Below are 25,722 nucleotides of genomic sequence, written 5' to 3' on the forward strand. Positions count from 1 at the left end.
GTGAATGCTAATAAGGAAGCTCCCTAAACACTATCCTGAGTGTCAGAGAAGTGTCAGTGATTGATGAGTAGAGAGTGATCCTCTATGAGTGTTTGGACTGTGCATTCTCTAAACATCATACACACACACACACACACACACACACACACACACACACACACACACACACACACATTCTCTCTCTCCAGAGAAACCCCATCCCAGCTCTCTCATAATGAAGAGCACATCATTGCAGTTACATCCTCCTTCTGCACATATCTCCATCTAATGACTACTTTTGAGTCTAGGATTTCCCCAAGTCCATCTCAGCTCATGGGCTGGCTCCACTGCTAAAATCCAGAAGCAGCAACTCAGAGTCAGACCTTCAATACCAGACCAGCTGTAATATCCGAGTATTCACAGCAGGCACTAATCTCAAATGGATCAGTCGGGATTGCTGTCCTGGGTGTTTTTATCTTCATCTTCATAAAAACCACACAATGAAGCCTTCAGTTGCTTAAATCGTTATTAGAAAGAATTCTGAATGCCCAGATGGGATTTGAGGCTTTCTGTGCAAATGAAATCGCAACAGTCCAGATTTTATTCACTTGAAACTACTAAGGAAGCAGTAGGATTTGGTTTCTATGCTGCCCCAAAGCAGGCATTCACTTAAGTTTTAATTCAGAAGCAATCCTGTTGTTAATATTGTAACTGGGTTCGGACAGCATAGGCAGGGTAGTCCCTGTGGTGCTTGCTGAGGAATCCTGGATCTCTGTCAGTTCAGGCTCACTTTCACTCGAGGTAGACCCACCGTTGGTGGTGTAGACGCTCTCTGCAACTCCCTGAGCTGACGCACAGCTATCTCCCTCATTCTTCTCTCTAGGGCTAGGCAGCCCAGGGAGGGCAGCCATCTTCCCTGTCTGCTTGCTGGGTAGCAAGGACATGGTGTAGTCAGCAATAATCCCACCCACATCTAAGTTGCACGCTTGGTCAAAGGCCAGGAAGCCAACGTTGGCGTTTGCCTCACACACCACAAAGGAGCCATCGTCCATGATGAGGAGGTCAATGCCACAGAAGTCCATACCCAGGATATTAGACACTTGAATGGCCAACTGCTTGCCTTGTTCTGTCAGTGGGCACATGACCCCCACGCCACCTGTGGGGAAAGCATAGGGACATGAGATGCTTCAAGGGACAGGCAGGGAAGGCCAGGAGGGGCGCTTCGGTACTGTACAAATGTCTGGATGGAAAGTGGAACAGTTTCCAAGAAAGCATGGTGGTTACTTCTTTGTTAGCAGCTCTGGTGTGCTTCTGTCTTCTGACCTGCTCATTCCACCGTGGAGAAAAGCATCTTATGTAATGAGCCAATTAGAGCTTTATTGGGCAGAGGACATAGCTCAAATGGATGGAGCAAACAGGAGGCCTGAGTTCAATCTTCAATTGCCACCTGGCTCCTACCCACTGTTAGGGAGGCCCTTATTAAAAAATTATCTGACCCAAGTCTGATCCCAAGAACCACATGTCTTATCCCAAACACCACATGTTTAGGGTACCATACGTTGTGATGGGGATGGTACTAGGGTTGGCCACCTTCAAAGCCAGTGCCTTCCTCCTGTACTATTTCTTTGGCCCATTAAAAGCATTTACTTTTTTTAAACAACCACTAATAATAATTCTCTGAGAAAGTTCGTAAACACATGGAACTACTTAGAAAAATAAAATACTGGGGCCGGGCGGTGGCGCAAGAGGTAAGGTGCCTGCCTTGCCTGCGCTAGCCTTGGACGGACCGCGGTTCGATCCCCCGGTGTCCCATATGGTCCCCCAAGCCAGGAGCGACTTCTGAGCACATAGCCAGGAGTAACCCCTGAGCGTTACCGGGTGTGGCCCAAAAACCAAAAACCAAAAAAAAAAAAAATACTGTTCAGTTTGCCTTATTTTAATGAGTCAGACAAAAGATTAGATAGAATGATACTGAATTATTACAAGATAAACATGCTTCCTACTTCACTAAGGTACTAATGCTAACACTTTAACACTAATTGTCTCAAAAGGATGAATTTAATGATGCATATGCTTTTTTAAATTTGTCTTTTCTGTATTTCCCAACTTTTCCACTTGGACTTATAATTAGCAAAATTATAAAACTTAATTTTTAAGAAAAAAATGCTAAAAGAGATAAAATCCTAACAAAGTCTGGTTGGTTTGACTTGCTAGACTTCTGCTTTAGTTGTCGCCCTTTAGTCTTTCTGGGAAGATGTATGCCTTGTAGTCTCAGTACCAATAACTTTACCTTAACACTGTTCCCACCATACCTATTACATTGTATAAGGAAAAAGGCTATAAAACAGCTTTAAATAATTCTATACGAGTAGCAATGTGGATGATAGAATGGCGGACTCAGAGTTAAATCATAAATTTTGATGACCAAGGAGATAGCTCTAGTGGCAGAGCACATGTTCAGCATTTCTGAGTCCCTGAACTTGACCTCTCAGCTGGGCTTGGCCACAACACCAATAGGTAGGCCCAGTAGCCCTCAGCACTCTGGCAATGGTACCGGCCATTTCCCATGCCCAGCAGTGCTGGCTATGTCTTCTCTAAAAAACAAAAGAGTAAAATTGAAACAAAACACAGATTCTCTTTAAGGCGACCAGAAAAAACCAAAATGCTGATACATACAGGTCAATGTCATGGAACGACATGATTATCAAGGGCATGAAATGGAGTATTAGGTACTTTGTTCCATATCAATCTGCATTGGGTATTTGCACCTTTCTACCCCCCAGCCTCATCATTTCTCATATATTATTTACTTATGTGTCTTCTTTTCTGGACCATAGGCTGCCTAAAGGCAACTCATGTACTAATTTCTACTCTCTCATTAGCCAGAATGGAGGCTGCTGCTAGAAACTGTTGAATCACTATTTTGGGAGAACCAAACTGATGTGTCAAGTCTCTTCAACCATCACTAAACTTGACACAGTCATGTGGTGATTTCAAAGTGACAATAGCTGTAATTTTTCCATATGGCCAACATAAAAAATCAGTCAAAACAGTTTGTAGTGATAACTTCCTGTGATATATACAAAAATATACAACCTTTCTAGAATATCTTCATTGACCCAAACAGAACCCAAATTTTATCTAGAGGCTCAAGGATGGTGTTATCTGAGCCAAATATAAACAGCAACTTTTTAGTTTAGTTTTGTTTTGTTTTGTTTTGGGGTCACACCCGGCAGCACTCAGAGGGATTACTCCTAGCTCTACTCTCAGAAATTGCTCCTGGCAGGCTCAGGGGACCATATAGGATGCTGGGGTTTGAACCACTGTCCTGCATACAAGGCAAACACCTTACCTCCATGCTATCTCTCTAGCCCCAACAGCAACATTCTAATAGCATTACATATATAAGAAAAAAATTTTTTTGAATTACAATTTTATTCTTTGAAAACGCATTATTTGAGAGCTGGAAAAATTAGCTCAATAGACTGAGTATGCTTTGCATACAGGAGGCCTGGGTCCAGTCTCCCACACCTCCTGGTCCCTGAAGCATTACTGGGTTTGATCCCTGGGCACTGATCCTAAATACTGCTGGATGCAGCACAAAATACCAAACAAAAAGAATGACTTGATATATTTACCTTATAATTATTTATAACTAATTTCCAATTGTCCTACCAGCTACATATTCCTTTATTGGGGGCAGGACAAGGCCACACCTGACAGTGCCAGGGGCTATTCCTGGCTCTGTGCTTAGGAATGATTTCTAGCTGTATTCAAGGGACCATATGTGGTGCTATATGGATTTGAACTGGGGCAGGCAGGATGCAAGGCAAGAAGAACTTTATCTCCTGGAGCACCTCTCTGGCCCACCAAACTCTTATTTTTATTTTCTTTGCATTCTTTTGGAAGAATCAAATAGTTTTTCTACAACTCTCATTCAATAATTAGATATTCTTTTTGTAATTTTTCTCTATGATAAAATTTCAGTAGACACTTCATTTTTAAATTCTATACTTTGATGTCTCTGAGATTTTTTTTAAATTCTTGTAAAGAGTTGTGAAATAGTGGTAAGAACACATGATGAAATCTAATCATGGTAGGTTCCCAAACTTATTTTGGCCTACCAAATAAGGAAGTTAAAAAAAAATACTTGGCACCACCTGGAAACTCAGATAGTTAATTTTGGGGGTTAATTCCTTTTTTGGGGGGGCATACCCGACTGTGCTCAGGAACCACTCCTGCTGAGCAAGGAGGACCATCTAGGGTGTCAGGTTATCAAACCTGGGTCAGCCATATGCAAGGCAAGCACTTTATCCACTGTACTATTTCTTTGGCCCTATGGAAATCTACCTTCTTTAAGCAAACAAAAAAATAACCACCAAAAGCACAGAGGTTACTTCCATGCTCACCACATCATTCAGTCCTCCTCAGGGAGGGTAGCATCCTCTTTGGGAGAGGACTGCTCTTGACACATTTTAAGTAGGGAAAGCATCACTGCACAACCTGAGATTATAGGGTCGCAGTGGGCCAGGCATTGCCTTCTGTGCTTCTCAAACACAATTTCTCACATCAGTCTTTGCATGACTTCTGATTCATATCCTGCAGGACAGTATCCAGCCCTCAATATCCTAGCTCTGGACTAATCTCAGTACAGCACCCATAACTAACTGCTTGCTGGTAAAGACAATAGCCAATTCTGATTCTGCCCTGATCCCCTCACACCATCAAAGAATCTGAAGAGCTAGCAAAGAGAGAGTAACACATGCAAGGAGTGGCCTCAACATCCTAGTGAAAAGCCCCGGAGGTGGTCACCCATACCCCACAACCCAAGCAGAATTCTTCATTTACCAAGAGAACAGTTGCTCTGCATCCGGCCATCTGTAGAGCATCGAAGCATGGAGCCAATCACCTGGCCACCAACCACCACCACTCGGATATCTTTGCCATGGGACTCCTTCACATACTTCTGGAACAGGTAGGGCACATCGTGGCGGATCAGATGGCAGATGTCTGAAAGGTGGTGTTTATCTCTTGCCAGAAAAACAGCTTTTCCTTTAAGAAGACAGAGAGCAGACGTTGAAGAAGTGAGAACTCTGCGAGCCGTCTCCTCTCCCATACTATCACCTGTTCTTTCTGATCCCACCAGAATTTGGTCCAATTATCTGATGAGACTCTCCTACCAAATGGCCATTAAGTTGCCCTTACTTTGTCTTGACTTTTTTGTTTGTTTTGTTTTATTTTGCCACACCCAGTGATGATCAGGTGATACTCCTGGCTATGCACTCAGAAAAGGCTTCTGGCTTTGGGGGATCATATGGGATGCCGGCAATCCAACTCAGGTCCATCCTGGGTCAGCTACATACAAGGCAAATGCCCTACTGCTGCACTACTGCTCCAGCCCTGTCTTGTTTTATTTTTTAATTGTATTGATTGTTTTATTGATTGATTAGTTTTTGGGCCACACCCAGCGGCACTTGGGTTACTCCTGGCTCTGCACTCAGAAACAACCCCTGGCAGGTTGGTGGACCAACCAGCCAGGAATCAAACTGGGTCCATCCCTTGTCGGCCACATGCAAGCAAACACCCTACCGCTGTGCTGTCTCTCCGGCCTGATATATTTTTTAAGGTCTTAATAATGCTGAGTCATCCTTCCACCACCATTCTTTCTTTGAAAATAAATAATACAAAAATAATCAAAATAAAACCCAAAGAATGTAGTCAGTTTGGCTTCAAAACCCATCAGTTTGCATCTCCTATCATCTCAAGGATGATAATCAGGCAGGACCAGGTTTAACTCGCTTATTAAACTTCACATTCACCCCTAAACTTCACATTGGACTGATGTATCAAACAAGTATCAATTGATATTTTCAGATCACAACGAATAGAGAAATTCCAGATATATTTTGAGAGAGGCCCAAAAAAGAGAATCACAGCACAGCATGATATGGTACTGAGAGCCTTAGACAAACTCTGGGGTTCAAAGAGCAGGTCACTAACAAAGTGTCTCTTGACAAAGTAAGTCTGTGATTTAGTTGTAATTATAATTCTACAAGAAATGATATCTCTATTGATCTCTGGGGAAATTCTTTTTTTGACTCCAAATTCTTTATTTTCTGCTTGAATCATTTATGTTTTCTTGATTATTTAACAACATCTGCTTTTCCATTTTGCATACTGTCGAGCAGACCTAAGTAGGGATTCCCAAAAGGTCTGCTCTGCAAGACCCCAATCTGATCCTATCGCTACAAAAGATGATTTTGTAAGATTTATGTGACCTCCTTCAAAGGAAAGGGGACCTCCTAAAATCTTCATTAAAACAAGTGAAAGATCCTCAACTGAGGCTGAAAAATAATCTCTCAAACATGTCACTTTGTGGTCACTTGGCATCTGAAAATCTGGCAAACAGTGGAAGATGTCTGAGATACTTTTCTCAACATTGGGGAATTCTAAATGTGGGAGGGATGTTTTTCAGCAGAGAGGGCTAGAAATAGAGACTTGGTTGCTGGCATAGTGATGCATAATAATCCAGAATGGAGGCAGCAAGGAGGAAAAACTGGTTAAGAAAAGAAAGGCAGGAAGATGAATTAATCATCTACACCAATGTGCCAAGCATTTTAGTTTTTGAAGTTTTATTTGTACTTCATACTTGCCCTGTGAAGTCATCAGAATAAAGATACTTTTTTTTCCCTGTGGAATAACAGTTTGAAAACTAAGGATCCATACAATTTGTAACTGTTTTAAAGGCACAGCCTGCATCAGTCTACTCACTTCTTTAGATTTATTTTCATATATAATATTTTTTTGTGTGTAGGGCTAACACCAGGTGGCGCTCAGGGGTTCCTCCTGATTATGCAGCCAGAAGTCGCTCCTGGCAGGCTTGGGAACCATAGGGGACGTCTGGATTCGAACCGCGGTCTGTCCCGGGTTAGTCACCTACAAAGCATTCGCCTTACCCATTAACCCATTGGCAGTCTTTCATATATGATATTTTTAAAATAGATTAAAAATATCCAAGTTCTGGGAATTAGAGAGTTAATATTGTCAAAATGGTATTGTTACTCAAATGATCTACCTTTTTGCAGAAATGGAAGGGCTGAACATGAAATTCAGATAGAAGGGTAGAGAGGTAGTATAAAAATTGAGGCACTTGCATTTACATGGTCCAAGTTCAAACCCTACCACCTTGTATGGATCCCGAGCATTACCAGGAGTGATCCCTGAGCACAGAACCAGAGATAAGCCCTGAGAACTGCTGGGAGAGCCCCCTCAAACAAAACAAAATTCAGATAGCAATACAAAAAACCCAGAGTCAGAATGGTAGTACAGTGGATAGGGCGCTTGCCTTACATGTGGCCAACTCAAGTTCCATCCCTGGTATTCCATATGATATTCCATATGGTCTCTTGAGCTCCATCAGCACTGATACCTGAGCATAAAACCAGGAGTTTGTCCTAAGCACAACTAGATGTGTCCCAAAAACCAACCCTCCCCAAAAGAAATACAAAGGAACCCAAATAGCCAATACAATTTTGAGAAAGTATACCAATGTTGGACAACTCACACTTAACAATTTTAAAAGTTCCTACAAAGTTATAATAATCAAAGAAAGTGTGCCCTGACATAAGGACAGACTTATAGATCAATGGAATAAAATTGTGAGTCCAGAAATAAACCTTCCCTCAAATGTCCAATTGAATTTTAACAGTTACAGGAGCATTTATTGTGTGAGAAAAGTCTTTCCAATCAGTAGGGAAACTGAAAATTCACATGCAAAATAATAAAGTCTAACTCTTATGTCACACTATACAAAAGTTAACTTAAAATGAATCAGACAGAAATATAAGGCCTACCACTATAAAATTCACAGAAAGGCATTAGATATAAATCTGTGTGACCTTGTATTAGGCAAGGCAGAAATGACATCAAAAGCACAAGTAACCAAAGGAAAAATGATGAACTCATCAAAAGAAAAAAAACTTTTTCCAGCAAAGATTCCTATTAGAAAGTAAAAGAATAGGAGCTGGAGATATAGCACAGCAGTAGGGCATTTGCCTTGCATGTGGCTGACCCAGGAGAGACCTGGTTCGATTCCCGGCATCCCCAGCCTGCCAGAGGTGATTTCTGAGTGCAGAGCCAGGAGTGACCCCTGAACACTGCTGGGTGTGGCAGAAAGAAAAGAAAGAAAGGAAGAAAGAAAGAAAGAAAAAAAGAAAGAAAGAAAGAAAGAAAGAGAAAGAAAGAAAGAAAGAAAAAGAAAGAAAGAAAGAAAGAAGAAAGAAAAAGAAAGAAAGAAAGAAAAAAGAAAGAAAAGAAAAGTTAAAAAAGAAAGAGAAAAAAGAAAGAAAGAAGTTAAAAAAGAAAGTAAAAGAATAAAATGTAAATTTTGTAGTGTGTGAAAAGCACATTTAGATTATATAGCCAATAACTGAGGAGCTTTTAAAAATACAACAAAAGGGTCCAGACAGATAGTACAGGGGATAAGGAAATTTCTTGTTTGTGGCTGAAGCAAGCTGCAACGATACTGCTTCAAATAAATACTTGGCATCACATAAGGTCCTTTGAACACCATTATCTACATGGGACTGCTGAGTCCCAAATAAATCCTGAGCCTGGCAACATATCCTACTGAGACTGGTACATTGGGCCTGCTTCCTGATCCTGAGCAGCACACTCAATGTATATAGAACAACACTAGAGGCATGGCCAGAATGCTACAGAAGCACAATGGGAGAACATTTAGGTTCTGGAGAAGAGATATGTGGAGAGAAGAGAAAGTACACCTGGAACCAGGCTTGAAAAATGAGCAGAAGTCTACTGGAGGGTGAGGAGGGTGGCACTTCCAGCAAAAGAAAGGTAGCAGATGTGTAAAGGGAGGAAAATACATGACATCATATAGGTGAAAGAGAAGTCAAGTGTGTAGTGGAATATGAAGGATTTGCATGGTCAGACAAGGCTGCACAGGAAGATTAAATCAGTTCACCCAGGCCTTGGGAGTCAATGTGAGGATGAAGACTTTGTCTAATACACTGTATGTGTCTTGGCAGATTTTTCCAGTAAGGGAATGACAAAAAATAGATTTATGTCTCAGAGAACTGGCTCCCTGAAAATTATTGAGAATTCACTGTGGTAGAGTTAGGAAAACAAGTCAGAACCAAGTTGTTGCAGGCAGGTTGACAGGGAACGGCCCCAGGTAATGAGTTTTTTGAGAAGTAAACTACCAAGATGAGATTTTATCAAATTGCTAACTCAGGGGCTGATCAACAGTAGTATAGCAGGTAAGGAGTTTGCCTTGCTTGCAGCCAGCCTAGGTTCCATCCTTGGCACCCCATATTGCTGCAGCTAGTTTTTGGGTCCAGTTGTATTAGAGAACTTCTTTGAGTTTCTTCGAGGAGAGTGGGTGACATGAACGGGGAAATATGAAGAGATGAGACACCACACAATGCATGTGGGTGCCAGATGCCCGTGGCTAGCTTTGGGTTTGGTTGCATTAGAGAACTTCATATTTCACCGCCCATGCAGTCATTCTCCTAAAGGGGACTCAAAGGAAGTTCTCTAACACAACCAGACCCAAAGCTAGCCAAGACACCATATAGTTCTCCAACTACTGCCAGGAGCAATTCCTGAACAGAGCCAGGAGTAACCACTGAGCATTGCTGTGTGTGGTCCCAAAATAATAATAACAACAAAAATCAAGTAGCAAGTCATCAGACCTAAAATAGCCCAAAGACTTGATGGTACCACCCAAATGCAGAAACAGGTATCAAATAGAGAAGAGTGGACTTCTCTGAAAAGAAGCTCAAAGGCTATGATAAGATATGGAAAAGATCAACAAGGAAGGGTTCAAGGCTCTTCCACTTGGTCACATTTTGGCAAGAGAGTCCCAGGTGAGACAGTTTAGGGGGAAGTCCTACTATAACATACTTTTGTAGGGCCTGAGTGATAATAAAAGGGGCAGGGTGTTTGCACTAAATGGGACTAATCTAAGTTTAATCCCTGGCACCCCATATTGTTCCTCTCCTCCACTAGGAGTAATTCCTGACTGCAAAGTCAGGAGTAAGCCTTGAGCATCACTGTGGTCCCAAACATAAAACAAACAAAAACACAAACAAAAAACACCTTTATAAATGTGAGTGGGTACATTCTCTATCTTGCATATGTAGCACCAGCAGTTTCCCATCATGCTCTCTTCAATACCTAATTCTCTCTTTAGTTTTCTTTTTAGTTTGTTTTTTGTTTTGTTTTTGTTTCTGTTTGGGCCATGCCCGATGGTGCTCAGGGGTTACTCCTGGCTTTGCACTCAGAAAGTCACACCTGGTAGGCTCGGGGGACCATATAGAATGCTGGGGATCAAACCCAGGTCTGTCCCGGGTCAGCAGCATGCAAGGCAAACACCCTACCACTGTTCTATTGCTCTGGCCCCCTTTAGTTTTCTTTAAATAAAACTATTATACTTCACAATTGATCTCCTCTAAATTTATATTATTTTTTGTGGCTTTTGAGCCACATTTGGCAGTGCTCAGGGGATCATAGGGAATTCCAGGGATCAAGCCTGGGTCAGCCGTGTGTAAGGCAAATGCCCTACCCACTGTGGTATCATACTGGCCTCTCCTCCTGAAATGTTTTACTGCAAAGGAAGACACTGAGACACTTGGGCAGGGATTAGGGCTGGCTTTTCTCTTCCAACAAGAGTTCAGGGCTTCCTGAGAACTTGGGGCCCCTCAAGGGTAAGCCCTGTTTTCCAAGAACACTTTGGGCCTTCCTGAGGAGGAAGCTCTCTAGGCAGAGCTGCCATCTAATGGAAGGAAGTTCAGAGGGACAGCACTGACCCCGGTGTCCTCTCGTGCTCTTCACCACCACCGGGTAGCCCAGGGGCTCAGCTTCATCAATCATTTTTGAAAAGTCTTCATGACCACCTGCCAAGAAAGGATAAGAGTTAGTGAGGATGAGGCTGATAATCTGTCTTGGCCTGGCCCTCCGTGGAAACTTTTTCCAAGCTTATCTTTCTGATGAAAAGTCACTCAAATCCTTCAATCCAACACATCATGTACCTGAAATATAAAAGTGGTCAGTGCAGAGAACTAAGGAAACCAAAATTTATCATTTACTACCTCTAGGTAGTAAAGGCAGTACATGCTAAATCCATGTAATCCTAGCATAGACTGAAAGTAGAAGAAATGAAATGGGTGTGATTTTCAATCATTTGGTTTGTTTTGATAGCAATTCTTGGGGGGCTACACCTGGTTCAGTGTCCGGGGTACTTAGGGAATTGTGTAAAGCTGATGACTGAATCCAGGGCCTCTTATGTGCAAAGCATGTGCTCAGCCAGTTGAGCTATTATTTTGACCCAATGCTTAGTAGTTTCTATGCAGCAGTCAATTCCAATACCCAAAGAAATCAAGCCTGAGGATTTTTCTCATCCAAAGTTTAGGTCTGATGAATTGCTCCACTATGTCTCTTTCAATATTAATTAGGAAAAAAATAGTGATAAACATTTCAAGTGCTCAATTATTTTGCAGACTTTCCTTGATTCTTTAGGAAGAGTCATTATTGTCTAACACAAATGATATTATAATTTATTAGGTTTTTTCCCAAACAAAAGATTTGTGTAATTTTAGTAAAACCAGTCTTAACAAAAGTGCTTTGTCATTGTTTACTGAGATACTTCTTAAACTTTCTTTTATTATACTATTATTATTTTCCCTTTGCTTTAGGGTAGGGGTTGTGGCCATACTTCATAGTATACAGTGGTCCTCAAACATTTTAAACAGGGGACCAGTTCACTATCCCTCACAGGAGGGCCAGACTATAGTGAAAACAAAAACTATGAACAAATTCCTATGCACATTGCATATATCTTACTTTGAAGTGAAGAAACAATATGGGAACAAATACAATATGTGGCCTGTGGGCCATAGTTTGAGGACCACTGGATAGAGGGTTACTCCAGGCAACCCAGCAGTGCTTAGAATACCACGTAGTGCCAGGAATTAAACCAAGGCTGCTCCCATGAAAAGCATGTTCTCTAGTGTATGAGCTATCACTCTAGCCCTATTTTATTTTTTTTTTCATTGTGGGGAAAATATAAAATCAACTTGGCATTTTAACTGTTGTAGATTAGTTTAGGTGCAGCTCAGTACACTCTTCATTCTTCATTTTCTAAGTAATCTTCACTTTATATAAAAAAGTTTCCATTCTCACAACCCTCATCTGTCATCTTTCAGGAACTCCAGATTCACTTTTTTGTGCCTATTTGCAGATACTAGATACCATAGTCAGAACATGTTCAAACGGAAATTACCACCTACCCAGCTATTTCTCCTCCCAGGGTGTCCAGACTCTGTAGTATTTGATTTGATATCCAAATGCCCAAACCAGAAACCATAGTTGCCCTTGATTTTCCTTGCTCAACATCCAATTAATCACCATATCATATTACTTTTATTTTCTTTGTAATTTCTGATAGCTTATTTATTTTCACTATTAGTATGGTCACTCTAGTTAGCCTATACCTTCACTGCTTACTTAAACTACCATTAAGGCTCCTGGGGCTGGAGAGATAGTACAGTGTCAGGGCATTTGCATACAGCAGACTGGGGTTCAATAACTGGCATCCCATATGCTCCCCAAGCACCACCATGATTTAATTCCAGCCATGAGTGACCCTTGAACATCACCAGGTTGATGGCCCCCAAACAAAAACAAAATAAAAGCCTCCTCCCATTTCATATCTCATCTTTACTTCACCCTTGTATAATTCCTTCTCCATACTTTAGCCAAAACTGATTGGTTCATCTTCTTGCTTAAAATCATCTGACAACTATCTGCTGTCTCAGGATTATGTTTGGTATTTTTCCTTTCTGTTTTTGGGCCACATCCCATGGCTCTGTGTGGTGCTTGGAGAACCATGTGATGCTAGGGATTGAACCTGGGTGTTCTATGTACAAAGCATACCATGTAGCCCAATGGCCTCTCTTCCCCCACAACCCTTATATTTCTAAGATTATCTTTTCAAAACCCAACTGTTTTCAGAAAGTACATCTGGTTCTATGCTCCAAGGTCATTCTTCACATTCAGAAGACCACATATGTTGGAAGCTATAAGACTTAGAGAGCAAAATGGAGTCTCTGATGCCTGAGAAACCAAAGGCCTGTGTACCTGACAGGCTGCTACTATGGCATTTCCCCCATGGACCTAAAGGAAAGAACAGCCATATAGTTCAGTTAGCAAAAGTCACAAGATGCTCCAATAAACTGCCTGGAGTTGCTAAGATAAGATCACATCCTGTTAAGCTACCATTGTGAAAGAATGTCTGTGCGATATAAGGGTATGCTGTAAAACTGGAAAGTCCATCCTGCTTCAACCCCTCTCCCTTTTTGGGAGACTTGAAATTCTAGTTTTTTGATTGTTTCTAGTTTTTGCAGGCGATCCTCCACACATACAGTGTGAAGAGCTGAAGTGAGGATGACTGTTAGCAGGGGCAACTGTCTTACCCTTGGTAGTATCTCACAAGTCCTCTTTCCATTATCTTATTTCAACTCTATCTCTCTTAGGATCTACAAATCACTCTCTTCTTTGTTGTTGTTATTTTTTTATTTGTGCCACACCTGGCTCAGAGTTTACTTCTGGCTCTGCACTCAGGGATCACCCTTAATGGGCTTGGGGTGCTGGGGAACAAACCTGGGTTGGTCATATGCAAGGCAAGCACCTGACTATCACTCTGGCCCTATAAACTACTCTCTGTCACTACTAATCGGGTAGGATCTCTATTGCCTATTGGTCTTTCTACATCTTTTTTTTTTTTTTTTTTTTTTTGTTTTTTGGGCCACACCCGTTTGACGCTCAGGGGTTACTCCTGGCTATGTGCTCAGAAATCGCCCCTGGCTTGGGTGGACCATATGGGACGCCGGGGGATCGAACCGAGGTCCTTCCTTGGCTAGCGCTTGCAAGGCAGACACCTTACCTCCAGCGCCACCTACCCGGCCCCGGTCTTTCTACATCTTATCCATTGCTTAGTCTAATTCTCTCCTCATTCTCTTTGCATTGGCTAGACAATGCCAGCCTTTTAGAGTAGCTTTCAAGAAGTCATCACATATATTCTAAATTTAATAGGCTCTCTATTTAAAAAATCTTTTTCATTGAGATTTTGTGGTTTGCAATACCATTTATGATGGTCTCCCATGCTAACTAGGGGCTCTCTTATGTATTCTATACTTCCTCACACTAATTCTTCCTATGGTATTTATTACATGGCACAGAAATTGTCTGTTTACATGCTGCCCTTTGCCTGTGATGAACTGGAAATACTTCAAAGACATACCTCTCTTACTCAGTGTTATATCCCAGGAGCTAGTATGTAAGATTCAACATATTGAGGACTGAGAGGTAGTACAAAGATTAAGGTGTGTGCATTACATGGAGCCAATCTCAGTTTGGTCCCCTGAACCACATGGTCCCCCAAGAATCATTGTCAATACAGCACGGCTGAGGTAATCCTCCTAGCCCTTAAAAGCAATGTATTCTTGGTCCCTCACATTGAATTGCAGACATGTTGGCCAAGAATCCTAAAGCGGGTGGAGAAAAAGGTGGGAGAGAAAGGCCCAGGTCTTCAGATCACTGCTTGAGAGACCTTGGAAAAGGAAAAAGATATAGAATTATCTAAAATCTAAAATTATTTGCATTTAGTTTATTATTAGTTTAAGATGCTCACAGTCAAAAATGCAAATAAACTAAGTGTGGGGCCTACTGTGTGTATGTCTTTCTGAAAAGAAATGGACAAACAAGTTGAGCAGGGTAAAAAAATTTTAGACTGGTGATAGGGAAGGTAAATAGTTGCTTGTAGTGAAGATCCAAGACACAAGCATTCATTTACGAAAAGGGTTCTGGATTGGTTAGTTTGCATATAAAAGGCATGTTTTCAGACAAGTCCTGCAATCTCTAGAATCAGTTAAATTTAGCACAGATCAGTAGCTTTTCTTCAGGTCAGAAAACTTTTAAAAATAAAGTATTAAAGAATTGTCTAAATAAGGGGCCAGCGAGGTGGCACTAGAGGTAAGGTGTCTGCCTTGCAAGCGCTAGCCAAGGAAGGAGCGAGGTTCGATCCCCCGGCATCCCATATGGTCCCAAGCCAGAGGCAATTTCTGAGCGCTTAGCCAGGAGTAACCTCTGAGCATCAAACGGGTGTGGCCCAAAAAACCACACACAAAAAAAATAATGAAAAAATTGACTAAATATGATTAATAAATCATTATAAATATGATCTTTATATTAATATATACTGTTATTATATATTAATTATATTATATCATTATATTATAAATATAAACATCATATTGTAAAATAATTTTTATTATGAAATCTTAAATAACCAAAAATAAATTTCCTATAATTAAATATGAAGATAACAAATTTAGACTTTCTTCAATAAATCTTCTTGCTAAATTCCTTCCTTCCTCCCTCCCTCTCTCCCTCCCTCCCTCCCTCCCTCCCTCCTTCCCTTCCTTCCTTCCTTCCTCCCTCCCTCCTTCCCTTCCTTCCTTCCTTCCTTCCTCTTTCTTTCTCTATCTCTCTCTTTCTTTCCTTTCTTTCTTTTATATATATATATATTTGGACACACCTAGTAACACTCAGGGGCTACTCCTGCTAAAGTAAGTAAGTAAATAAATAAATAAATAAATAACATCTAAAATTATCTAAAAACCTCCATTTAATCAACACAAGTATAAACCAAATGCTATCCCCATTAAAAAAGAAAACTGATGCCAAGCTTCTGAGGGGTGGAAGCACAGAGATGCAAGGTGCTTGGGAAGATAAGTTCTGAGCCCCATTCAAGAAGACTCACCATAAGAAAATGTGTCTGGCATGGGCACCCCATGTCCCGCCAGCTCTTGGAATGTCCAGAATTTGTTGATGCAGTTTAAAATGCTCTGTGGCCGGTTGACCAGACGGCAGCCCAACTTCTCCAGGTGCCGCAGGACCGTGATGTCACTATCGGACTGCACTGAAGGGGTGGGCACCCGAACCAGCACCACGTCCGGGAAAGTGGTAAGTGCCTTCTGGTTCAGTTGGAGGCCTGCAAACAAAAGACTGGAGTGAGCTCTCGGTTGGCATCAGCAGGCCCAGCAGCAGAAATGGTTCCCACAGACTCTCCAAGACTGAACCCAAAGGAAATCAGTCTTGAAAATGTCACTTAGATATTCTGTTGCCACAGGAAAGTACAATCATCTGATGAGCAATCAATGGCACAGCATGATAATGAGACGAGACAAGAATGAACAGAAGAAAAACAAAAAGGCTGCATGTTGAGAACAATCCAAGTTAGAAGAGCCTTCAGGAGCTGATTATTCAGCACGGCTCTCCCTTAAGAGGAGCCAGAGCGGTGACACAAGCAGTAGGGTGGTTGCCTTGCACACAGTTCGATCCCCCTGTGTTCCATTTGGTCCTCCCAAGCCAGGAGCGATTTCTGAGTGTATAGCTAGGAGTAACCCCTGATCGTCACCAGGTGTGGCCCAAAAAGCAAGGAAAAAAAAGGATGAGCTTTATTTTTCTGTGGGGAGGGTGTTAATTTAGTAAAGTAAAATCTGAGGGAAAAGAGAAATGTGTGTGTTCAAAGGGGGAACATCTGTTTCTCTAGAGTGGAAAAAAGCACTGCTTTCTCTTAGGATTCACTTTAACAGCATGTCTAGAAGTGGGGGTGCGAGATATCTCAATGGGATGAAGCTCATCATACTTTGCATGGGGGAGGCCTGGGGTTCTATCCACCACAACAGAAAGATGGTCTCCTGAACCCCACCAGGAGTCAAGTTGGAAGTAGTGGCTGATCTCCAAAAACTATGGAAAGGAGGGAGGAATTTGTTTAGAATATTATAACACCAGTTACATATTTGTAATAAATGTTAAAATATTAAAGTTAAATGTAAAACAAAAACCGTTAGCTACAACATTACATATAGAGGTAAGAAAAGGCTAGAATAAAAAATTAATATATTAATAATAATAGGATAATTTCTTTTTGTTGTTATGTTGATAGGTGATTACTTAACTATCTGTATTTCCCAAAATGTTTCCAGGTACATATTACCTTTATAAGGACAAAAGGGCTAAAAACAAAACACAACAAACTTGATTCACTCTTAAACCAAACTAGAAAAATATCCAAAGCAATGAATCCATCTAGGAAAGGAACTTGAATCATATTGCACTCGATGAGCTAAGTTTTTTTTTTGTTTGTTTGTTTGTTTTTGGGCCACACCCAGTAACGCTCAGGGGTTACTCCTGGCTCTATGCTCAGAAATCGCTCCTGGTAGGTTTGGGGACCATATGGGATGCCAGGATTCGAACCACCATCCTTCTGCATGCAAGGCAAACGACCTACCTCTATGCTATCTCTCCAGCCCCTGCACTGGATGAGCTAAGAAGTGAAAACTCGGGTACCAGAGCAGAGGTGCTAGAGGTAAGGAGTCTGCCTTGCAAGCACTTGCCTAGGACAGACCTCAGTTTGATCCCCATATGGTCCTCCAAGCCAGGAGTGATTTCTGAGCGCACAGCCAGGAGTAACCCCTGAGCGTCACTGGGTGTGGCCCAAGAAAATAAACAAACAAAAAAAAGCAGTGAAAACTCAGGACAAGATTGCAGTCTTCAAGTATCTGTGCTTCCCTGTAGAAGTGAAGTGATGATCATTCCATGATCCCGAGAGATGGCACTATCCATAAAGCACTTACTGCCTGTTCAATGTGGTATCTCAAGACCCCAGGACAGTGCCTGGTACATTTTAGACACTTGTTTGTTGAATTTCTGGAGGGGAGATATATTTGGATTCAACCAAAGGATATTTTCATGTCTAACATGGGGTAGGTAAGGCTCACTGCTCATTTGAGAAGGCACAGAAAAAGGCAAATCAGATAGAAACTTGTGAGGTCCCTTCTATCTCTCATCTCTATGGTTCATACTCCTTGGAGTCACTACCAAACCAGTGCAAAGGGCAGTGACAAGTGACAAGTGAGTTCAGGCTAAGGCTCTAGAGTTCTCTAAAGAACATCTTTCAACACAATTTCAGGACCATTCCTTATAGATTTTGATTTACTTTGTCTTTATTTGAAATATATATATTTGAAATATATATATTTCACTGTTCCAAGAAAATAAAAAGTTTCTAATAAAATTGGGATTTCTCCACCAGGGAATGAATAATTTCAGCACAAAAACTAAGCAAAACAAAGTCCAGGGCTGGAGAGATAGCATAGCGGTAGGGTGTTTGCCTTGCAAGTGGCCAACCCAGGACCAATGATGGTTCAAATCCTGGCATCCCATATGGTCCCCCATGCCCGCCAAGAGCGATTTCTGAGTAGAGAGCCAGGAGTAATCCCTGAGCGTCACTGGTGTGGCCCAAAAACAAAACAAAAAACCAACCAAATAAACAAAAAAACAAAGTCCAAACAAACAAAATTGCAAAGCTATAGAACTGTCAGAAGGCTTGGGCCTGCACTATTTCTCCACACTCTATATGTTTCATCAGTTTGAAAGACAGAAGTGGCAAGTATAATCATAAAGATAAATTTCAAGGTTCTATGCAGGTATAAGTTGAGTACTAGTTTGGGCAGTTAGCAGGGACCTTAAAAAAAAAAAAAGATAAATAACTTTTAGTACTTCTTCTGACAGTGCATACCCAAGGAACCAGAATATAGTTCTCAGGCATTATTGATTAAGAACAAATTCAGGTTATCTTCATTTTGTCACTAGTATTATTTATACTATTTGATGCTTTTTGAATTTATACTTTTGTCACTCATAGTCCCTGGTGGAAATAATAGAAAAGGAAAGAAAAAGGAGACAAAGAAAACCTGTCTTAATATCCTGGAAATTGGTAGGATAAGGTTGAAAAATATTCAAGTTGGTGGAAATGGTGAGTATACAGAAGACTTGGGGGGGAAAAGCAACAGCCAGCACACACTGTATCATGAGAAATTATATGTAAAAATATTTTGAAAACTATGGAATGCTACACACATATAAGCCACTGGCATTGTTACTGCACAACCACTCATTAAGCAAAGTAGGACAACTTATGGAGATTTATACCACCTGATGAGAAAAATGGCTTTGCAACAGAAAAGCAGCCTAGAAAAAAGAAAAGCAGAAAAACATCTGGCTGTTAAATCCCAGCACAAGTCCACAGACAAACAGTTAAACTTCTGAACGGAAAGAAAAGACTTCCATAATTTCTGGAAATACCAATCACGAGTAGACACACAGCTCAGCCTCAACAAGCAGTCACATATACCTAGGAAGTCTTACCAGGACTTCATCTCTCTTCTCCAAAGGTAAATCTTTAGGCCTGGCTCATTCCAACCGAAGCCTTTAATAAATGAAGAATGGAATGGATTAATGTGAAGGCTCGAGCAAGCCGTTAGACAGGTCTGGTCTCTGATTGTGCTGGTTGTCCAGCACCACTCAGAAAGCATAGTAGATTCAGGGCTACCTTTGCACAAATTGCCCATTGACACAGCTCCTCTGTTGTCGTTTTTGTTATGGGCAATTCCTTTGTCTGCTGTTCCTTTCTGTCCCCTGATGCTATTGCAGCCATTTCTTTTCTTTTTTTATTTTTGGTTTTTGGGCCACACCCGGTAACGCTCAGGGGTTACTCCTGGCTATTCGCTCAGAAGTTGCTCCTGGCTTGGGGGACCATATGGGACGCCGGGGGATCGAACTGTGGTCCGTCCAAGGCTAGCGCAGGCAAGGCAGGCACCTTACCTCTTGCGCCACCGCCCGGCCCCCCTATTGCAGCCATTTCTCAACCACCATTTCTAGGAGATTAGAACAGATTAACACTCACCACAGTTTCAGTGGTAGCGCCAGTTCCACATGACCATGGTCAAGAATACCTTGGGTTTAAGATTGTCCCATGGCCAATCTGTCTGTGAATTCTTTAACCACTTAAATAATCTCTCTCCTTCAGTCCAATAGTACTAACCCTTGAGAAAGGACCCAAAAGACTGAAAAGAAGAAAGGTAAGGTGTAAGCTGTCTACTCTGCATGTAACTCATCCCAGTATGATTCCTAGCACCATATAATCATGGAGCATCATCAGGTTTATTCCTGGAAGAACTCATCATTGCCAGAGTGATCCAGGTAATGCCCAGCACAAAGACCCAAGCAACACTGAATCCTTTGGAATCCCTCCAAATGTCTTCGCCCCTCCTCCCACATATGAAAAGAAGGGATCTAAAAAATAGGGTGCAGAATGGAGCTTAATGTGTCACCTTTCCTAATACCATTAATGTTTTTATTGCAATCTACAGTCCTAATGGAAAGAGAATGAAGTGTTGGTGTAGAATATCACCGGATTCTGTTTGGCTGCCAGAGAATAAAAGGGCACCACAACAGGAGAGGCTTTTACCCCTTATATCATAAGGGATTTTCTTTCAGACATACTTTTTGTTTGTTTTGTTATTATTTTTGTATCACATCAAGTGGTGCTTAGGGGTTACTCCTGACTCTATACCCAGTAATGACTCCTAGAAGACTCAGGGGACCATGTGGAGGATCAAACTTGGATCTGCTGCATGCAAGGAAAGCACCCTACCCACTGTACATATATCTCTAGCCCCATTCTTTCAAGCATATCTTGAACTGGGGAGCAGGATGGTGGGGAGTGAACAGAGTTGCTTCTGGAATACTTCATGTCTTGGGCTGGAGATTTACTATTGAGCCTAAAACAACTTCCTTTTGATTAAAATGATCATTCTGTCCCCAAACAGGTCAATTAGTGAAAAAAAGTCTAACCTCCAAACTAGTCTGTAGACTAACCAGTAATTGATGTAGCTTCATTAAATGAATCCTATAAATAAATATAAATTTCAATAAATATAAATGTTTGAAATGACTAATACATTAACTTATTATTAAATATGTTTTTTTCTATTTACCAAACCAATTTAATGGACTATTGTAGATATTTGGTGGTAGAGTCTGTCCAAAGTAGCAACCAATATGTGCAGGTGTCAAAAACTCTAAATCAACCTATGAAATGATTTATTTATTTTACTTTGAAAGAACGACAAATTGGCATGATTAAGTATGTGTTGATTTCCTTTTGAACTTTATTACTTACAGTTGTAAATATCTAGGAGTAGGCCGGGGAAGGGTTGGCTCACACCAGGCAGTGCTCAAGGATTATTCCTAGCTCTGTGCTCATGAGTGACCTCTGGTGGTACTCTGAGGACATATGCAGTGACAGATATTTAAACCAGGTCATCAGGACACCAGCGCAAAAACCTCAATCCTAATAGTATTAGTAATACTATCTGTCCAGCCCCTGCAAATACTTTAATGTATTGAAGAACAAGATATAAAAGTGGAAACTATGAGGTTTCTTAACCTTTTATTTTAGGACATTAAGTTAATCCTACAAAAATAGAATTACTCATATGTATGTGCAAGTGGTAATGAGCTCTATAATACAAAGAAATCGCTTTAGAAACAAATTATGGGGAATGATAGAGCCATGCAGCAGTGGCACTGGTATATGGCACAAAGAAAAATAAGCAAATTATGATCAGAAAGAACAGCACTAAAAATTACTATTACAAACCACTCTCATCATCTATAGCAATGGAAGTAGAGGCAGGAATATCAAAAAGTAAGCATTGGGTTAGAGAATCCATCTAAGGATTCATGCATGCTGTTGATTCTGCAATTAGGTTACACCTTATTTTACTTAAAACAAAGATTGTTACCCCTCCCCCAACTTCCTGCCTATCTCACCTGGAAGGTGAGACCCACCCACAGCTGGGAGGGGTCTGTGATTGATAATTAAGGGGTTGCCAGTGGGGAGGAAAAGGGCAAACACAGCAAGGAGAGATATTGGACACAGGAAGGGTTCTTGCAGGGCAGCTGATGGAAGATGCTTAATAAAGCTTAACTTAGAGGCCATGTGAGAAATATGAACATGGCGATTAGGGCCTTGTAATAAAGTTGGATTTTTCCTGAAACTTCATCAGACTGCTATGGGTCATTTCTTCGCCGTTATCTTGAACCTACAGACCTGCCAACCTAAGGGAATGCAGGTGCCAAGCCGAGAAAGGCCTCACCATCCACACCACTAGGACATTATTATTAATAATTAATACAACAAAAGATCATCCCTGGTTCCTATGTATGTTTGTTTACAACTTGGATTTACCCCCAAACAGAGATTGTCTTACTTGTAAAATCCTGGGAGGAACTGGCTCAGGATAGTTATCTGTCCTTACTGCCCCACCCAGGGGTGATCTCTACACTCAACAAAAATGGCAGTCTGGCAGGCAGCTGACTCTCCATAGGAGGTAGAAGATTGCCAAGCTACAAGTGTTTCACCCTGACCATGGTTCAGATTATTTTATTTGTGACCCTGATTCAGACGCCTTCACCTGGGGTTGGGGGGTTGGAGATACAGTGTGTGGGGTGATTTTACACCCTGGTTTGAATTCTTGCTGCCATATTTAATCCCCTGAGTATTGCTGGGGTCAATCCTGAGCACATAGTCAAAAATAGCATCTGAGCACTGCCAGGTATGACCAAAAGAATATCTGGTTACATTTTTATTGAGTGTTTATTGCGTGGCAGATATTCTGCTAAGAAGTTCCATAAAAATTATTGACTGTAAAAATGTCTTGAAAAAGATTGCAACAGTAATCATTCTCCTAATTTGTACTCCTGCAGCATTCATGTATGTGAACATGCATATATTTACCTTTTCCCAGAAGAAAGCATCACCAAAGGTTGAGAAGCCAGCTCAGTGGTCAGGGGACTGAGATGGGTCAGTTCAGATGCTAGGAACTGAGTTCAAAGTCTGGAATTATAGACTGCTGAGCATCACAGGAGGTGAGGCCCCTATCATCTTAGATGTGATATGGGATAGCCCTGGTGGTCTCTGGCTATTATAGAACCAAAAGGTTCTATAATGTCAGGCCTAAGCATTGACCTGCCCAGCCTATTTAGATATTGAATGGCCTGGCCCAGTTGAGCCCCTAATCATTGAGTTGAGCTCCTTTCCCACAAAAAATACAGAAGGATTACAACTAAACTGGCTTGTTATAGATCAAAAATACCTTCAAGTACAAGAAAACAGCAATATGAACTGGACAGGGGAAAGGGACGTTGAGAAGCCTCGATTATATGCTCCAATTTGATCTTGGTACTGCTTAGCCTCCAGAGCAATGCTAGATGCAGCTGCTGAGCACCACTGGGGAGGCCCTAGTAGCCTCCAACATTGCCAAGCCTGAGTTTTGCAGGGGCCAAGTATTGAACCATCTAGCTTCACTGGTCAAATATTGCTGAGAGAGGCTGTCTATTCCCCTGAGTGTAGCTTGAGAGGACCTCCTCTCAGAAAATATAAAACAGGGGCCGGAGCGATGGTACAAGTGGTAGGGCATTTGCCTAGCATGCGCTAACCTAGGACAGGCTGAGATTCGATGCCCCAGCAACCCATGTGGTCCCCCCAAGCCAGGAGCAATTTCTGAGCACATAGCCAGGAGTAACCCCTGAGTATAACTAAGTGTGGCCCCAAAAAGCAAAAAAAAAAAAAAAAAAGATATATATAAAACAACACAGAACATTGTAGCAGGAAAGCAAATGAGGGCCTTTTTCTTTCTGCAGGATCATGTAATAAATGGTTGGCAGTGTAGTGCTAAATGTTGTCAGGAAAGAATTGGCAAATAAAAGCGATCATTCATTGAGTTCTTCACATTACTGTGTTGTGTTCACCTGAAATACGATCTTACTTACTCTTCAGACTTTCCCTGCTTCTCTCTAAACCAGCATTTTCTCATAGAAGAGTTATTTTTATTCTTAATGAGTAGATGGTCTTATCACTCCTCCTTTCTTTTTTAAAGTTCTTTGTTACTATGTCCAAGGAAATCTCACCTCCACCTCATTAAAACCCACAATCATTATGTGGCATTTTCTGTTTCTACCAGCTGTTATTTTGAGGTCACAAAATTCAATTGGCTTTTATTGAACTGTTGGGATGAGTCAGACACACTATTAAGCAGGAATACAAAGATGAACCAGGTGGTCTCTGCCTACCAGGAGCTTATGGAAACCGCTACAGATGCAAGTGACATTATCTTTTATTTGTTCACAACAAATACCTATTGTTTCAAGCAAACAATTACTTAGCACCTCCTTTGGGCCACGCCTAGTGTTAGTTTGGGTGTTTGCAGATTTAAGTACAAGAGGTTCATTATGGTGATTTGAAGAAAAATAGGAAAGGGGTTCCAGAAAAAAATAAATGATCCCTTGAATAATCGGGCTTAAGCCTGGGCACAACCCTAAAGAAACAATTTAAAACCCTGTGGGGAGTTTTCTTTTTCTTTCTTTTACCAATGAACTTTTTAATTTCTAAAACAATAATAATAAAACATGCCTTAGGATCTGGGGAGGTAGCTCAAAGTAGATAAGTACATGTTCAGCATATGTGAGACACTAAATTTCATCCCTGTCACTGCAGGACATCCCCAAGCACTGCAGATATAATCTTGGAGATCCCCAGCACTGCTGGGCTTGAACACTGAATCATCAGGCCAAGCACTACTAGGGGGGCACCTATAATATAATAAACAACATCAACAACAAAACACATGACTCAGTTATCTGCTCTCCTAGCCGTACCCCCATAATGCACACACACTTACATAGTGGTGAGGAGGCTGGCTAGCTCTAATTTTTACATACAGCTTTCTTTGGATGAGGTCTGCTCTGGTGAAGTAGTATTAATTCTCTGATCCTTCAGATCTGCCATATTTATGGGGTCAGAGTGATAATAACAGGTATACAATTGCCTTGCAATTAGTCAAACCAAGTTCAATTCTTGGCATTCCTTATGGTCCCTTAAACCCTGCCAGTAATGATTCCAGAGTGTAGAGACAAGAATAAGTGAGTGTGACCACCCCTCCCCCAAATAACTGATCTGCCATAATACATAAACAAAGTAGGCTCCTGAGAGCAGAGAAGTCACCAGAGATCAAGGTCTGGTGGTTATGGTAAGAGGAGCAATTGTCTGGTGTACAGATAGCATCTTAAGGGCTGGGCGTGGAAATTAAGGAATGTAAGCGAGAAACAAAGAATGCTCCAGCAATTAAAGAAGGAAGACAACACACTACTGACACTAGGGCCCTAAATGCCCTTTGCAGAAGAGTTATCAGTGGGGTTTGAGCAGGAGATGGGACGTAGAGATTCCTAATCCCAGCACAAAATAAGAAATGCACCCCTAAACAGACACAGGTATCAGGGCTCAGCCAAAGCAAAGGAGGGAGGAGAGGCAACAGTGTCTCTGGGAGAATCATGGGAAGTTTCAGGAAGATGTTAACTCATCATGCCTCTGGGCTGGGAATAAATGTATAAAACTAATAAACTCATTGTGTTGACCTCTTAGAAACAGACCCTTGTCATGGCATGGCATTTTTATAAACCCTGAGCTCAGGGATATCTTGAAGCTATTTCCAAAGGTCTTTCAAGAAATCAAGGCAATGTAAGATATAAAAGGCAATTATGGCAAAGTGGTAGAGTGCTGGCTTCTTGCCAGAGGCTTGATTTAATTCTTTGCTGTCATTTAACAACCTAGCAGGATATAAACATTTCCCCAGGCCTTGTTTTCTCCCTCTGTAAGAAATATGAGGATCCCATAATTTGGAAGCTTTCCTCATTCTATCCCCATTTCATTAGCAGGATCTTCCCTACAACCGCAAGGACAAATCTTGCCAAGTC

General features: G+C 41.3%; 1 protein-coding gene across 1 annotated transcript in view; it reads right to left on the bottom strand.

Annotated features, from left to right (window-relative positions):
- Positions 1-363: 363 nt before the first annotated feature.
- RIMKLA (ribosomal modification protein rimK like family member A) overlaps positions 364-25,722 on the bottom strand; it is a 35,849-nt gene continuing 10,490 nt past the window's right edge. Inside the window, exons 2-5 of the mRNA XM_049774889.1 lie at positions 15,821-16,051; positions 10,809-10,895; positions 4,828-5,031; positions 364-1,135 (exon numbers count right to left, since the gene is read on the bottom strand). Coding sequence (XP_049630846.1) covers positions 645-1,135; positions 4,828-5,031; positions 10,809-10,895; positions 15,821-16,051 — 1,013 coding nt within the window. The 3' untranslated portion in view covers positions 364-644. The remainder of the gene's footprint in view (positions 1,136-4,827; positions 5,032-10,808; positions 10,896-15,820; positions 16,052-25,722) is intronic.

Source organism: Suncus etruscus, chromosome 6 (genome assembly GCF_024139225.1).
Source record: "Suncus etruscus isolate mSunEtr1 chromosome 6, mSunEtr1.pri.cur, whole genome shotgun sequence".
In the NCBI taxonomy this organism is placed as follows: domain Eukaryota; kingdom Metazoa; phylum Chordata; class Mammalia; order Eulipotyphla; family Soricidae; genus Suncus; species Suncus etruscus.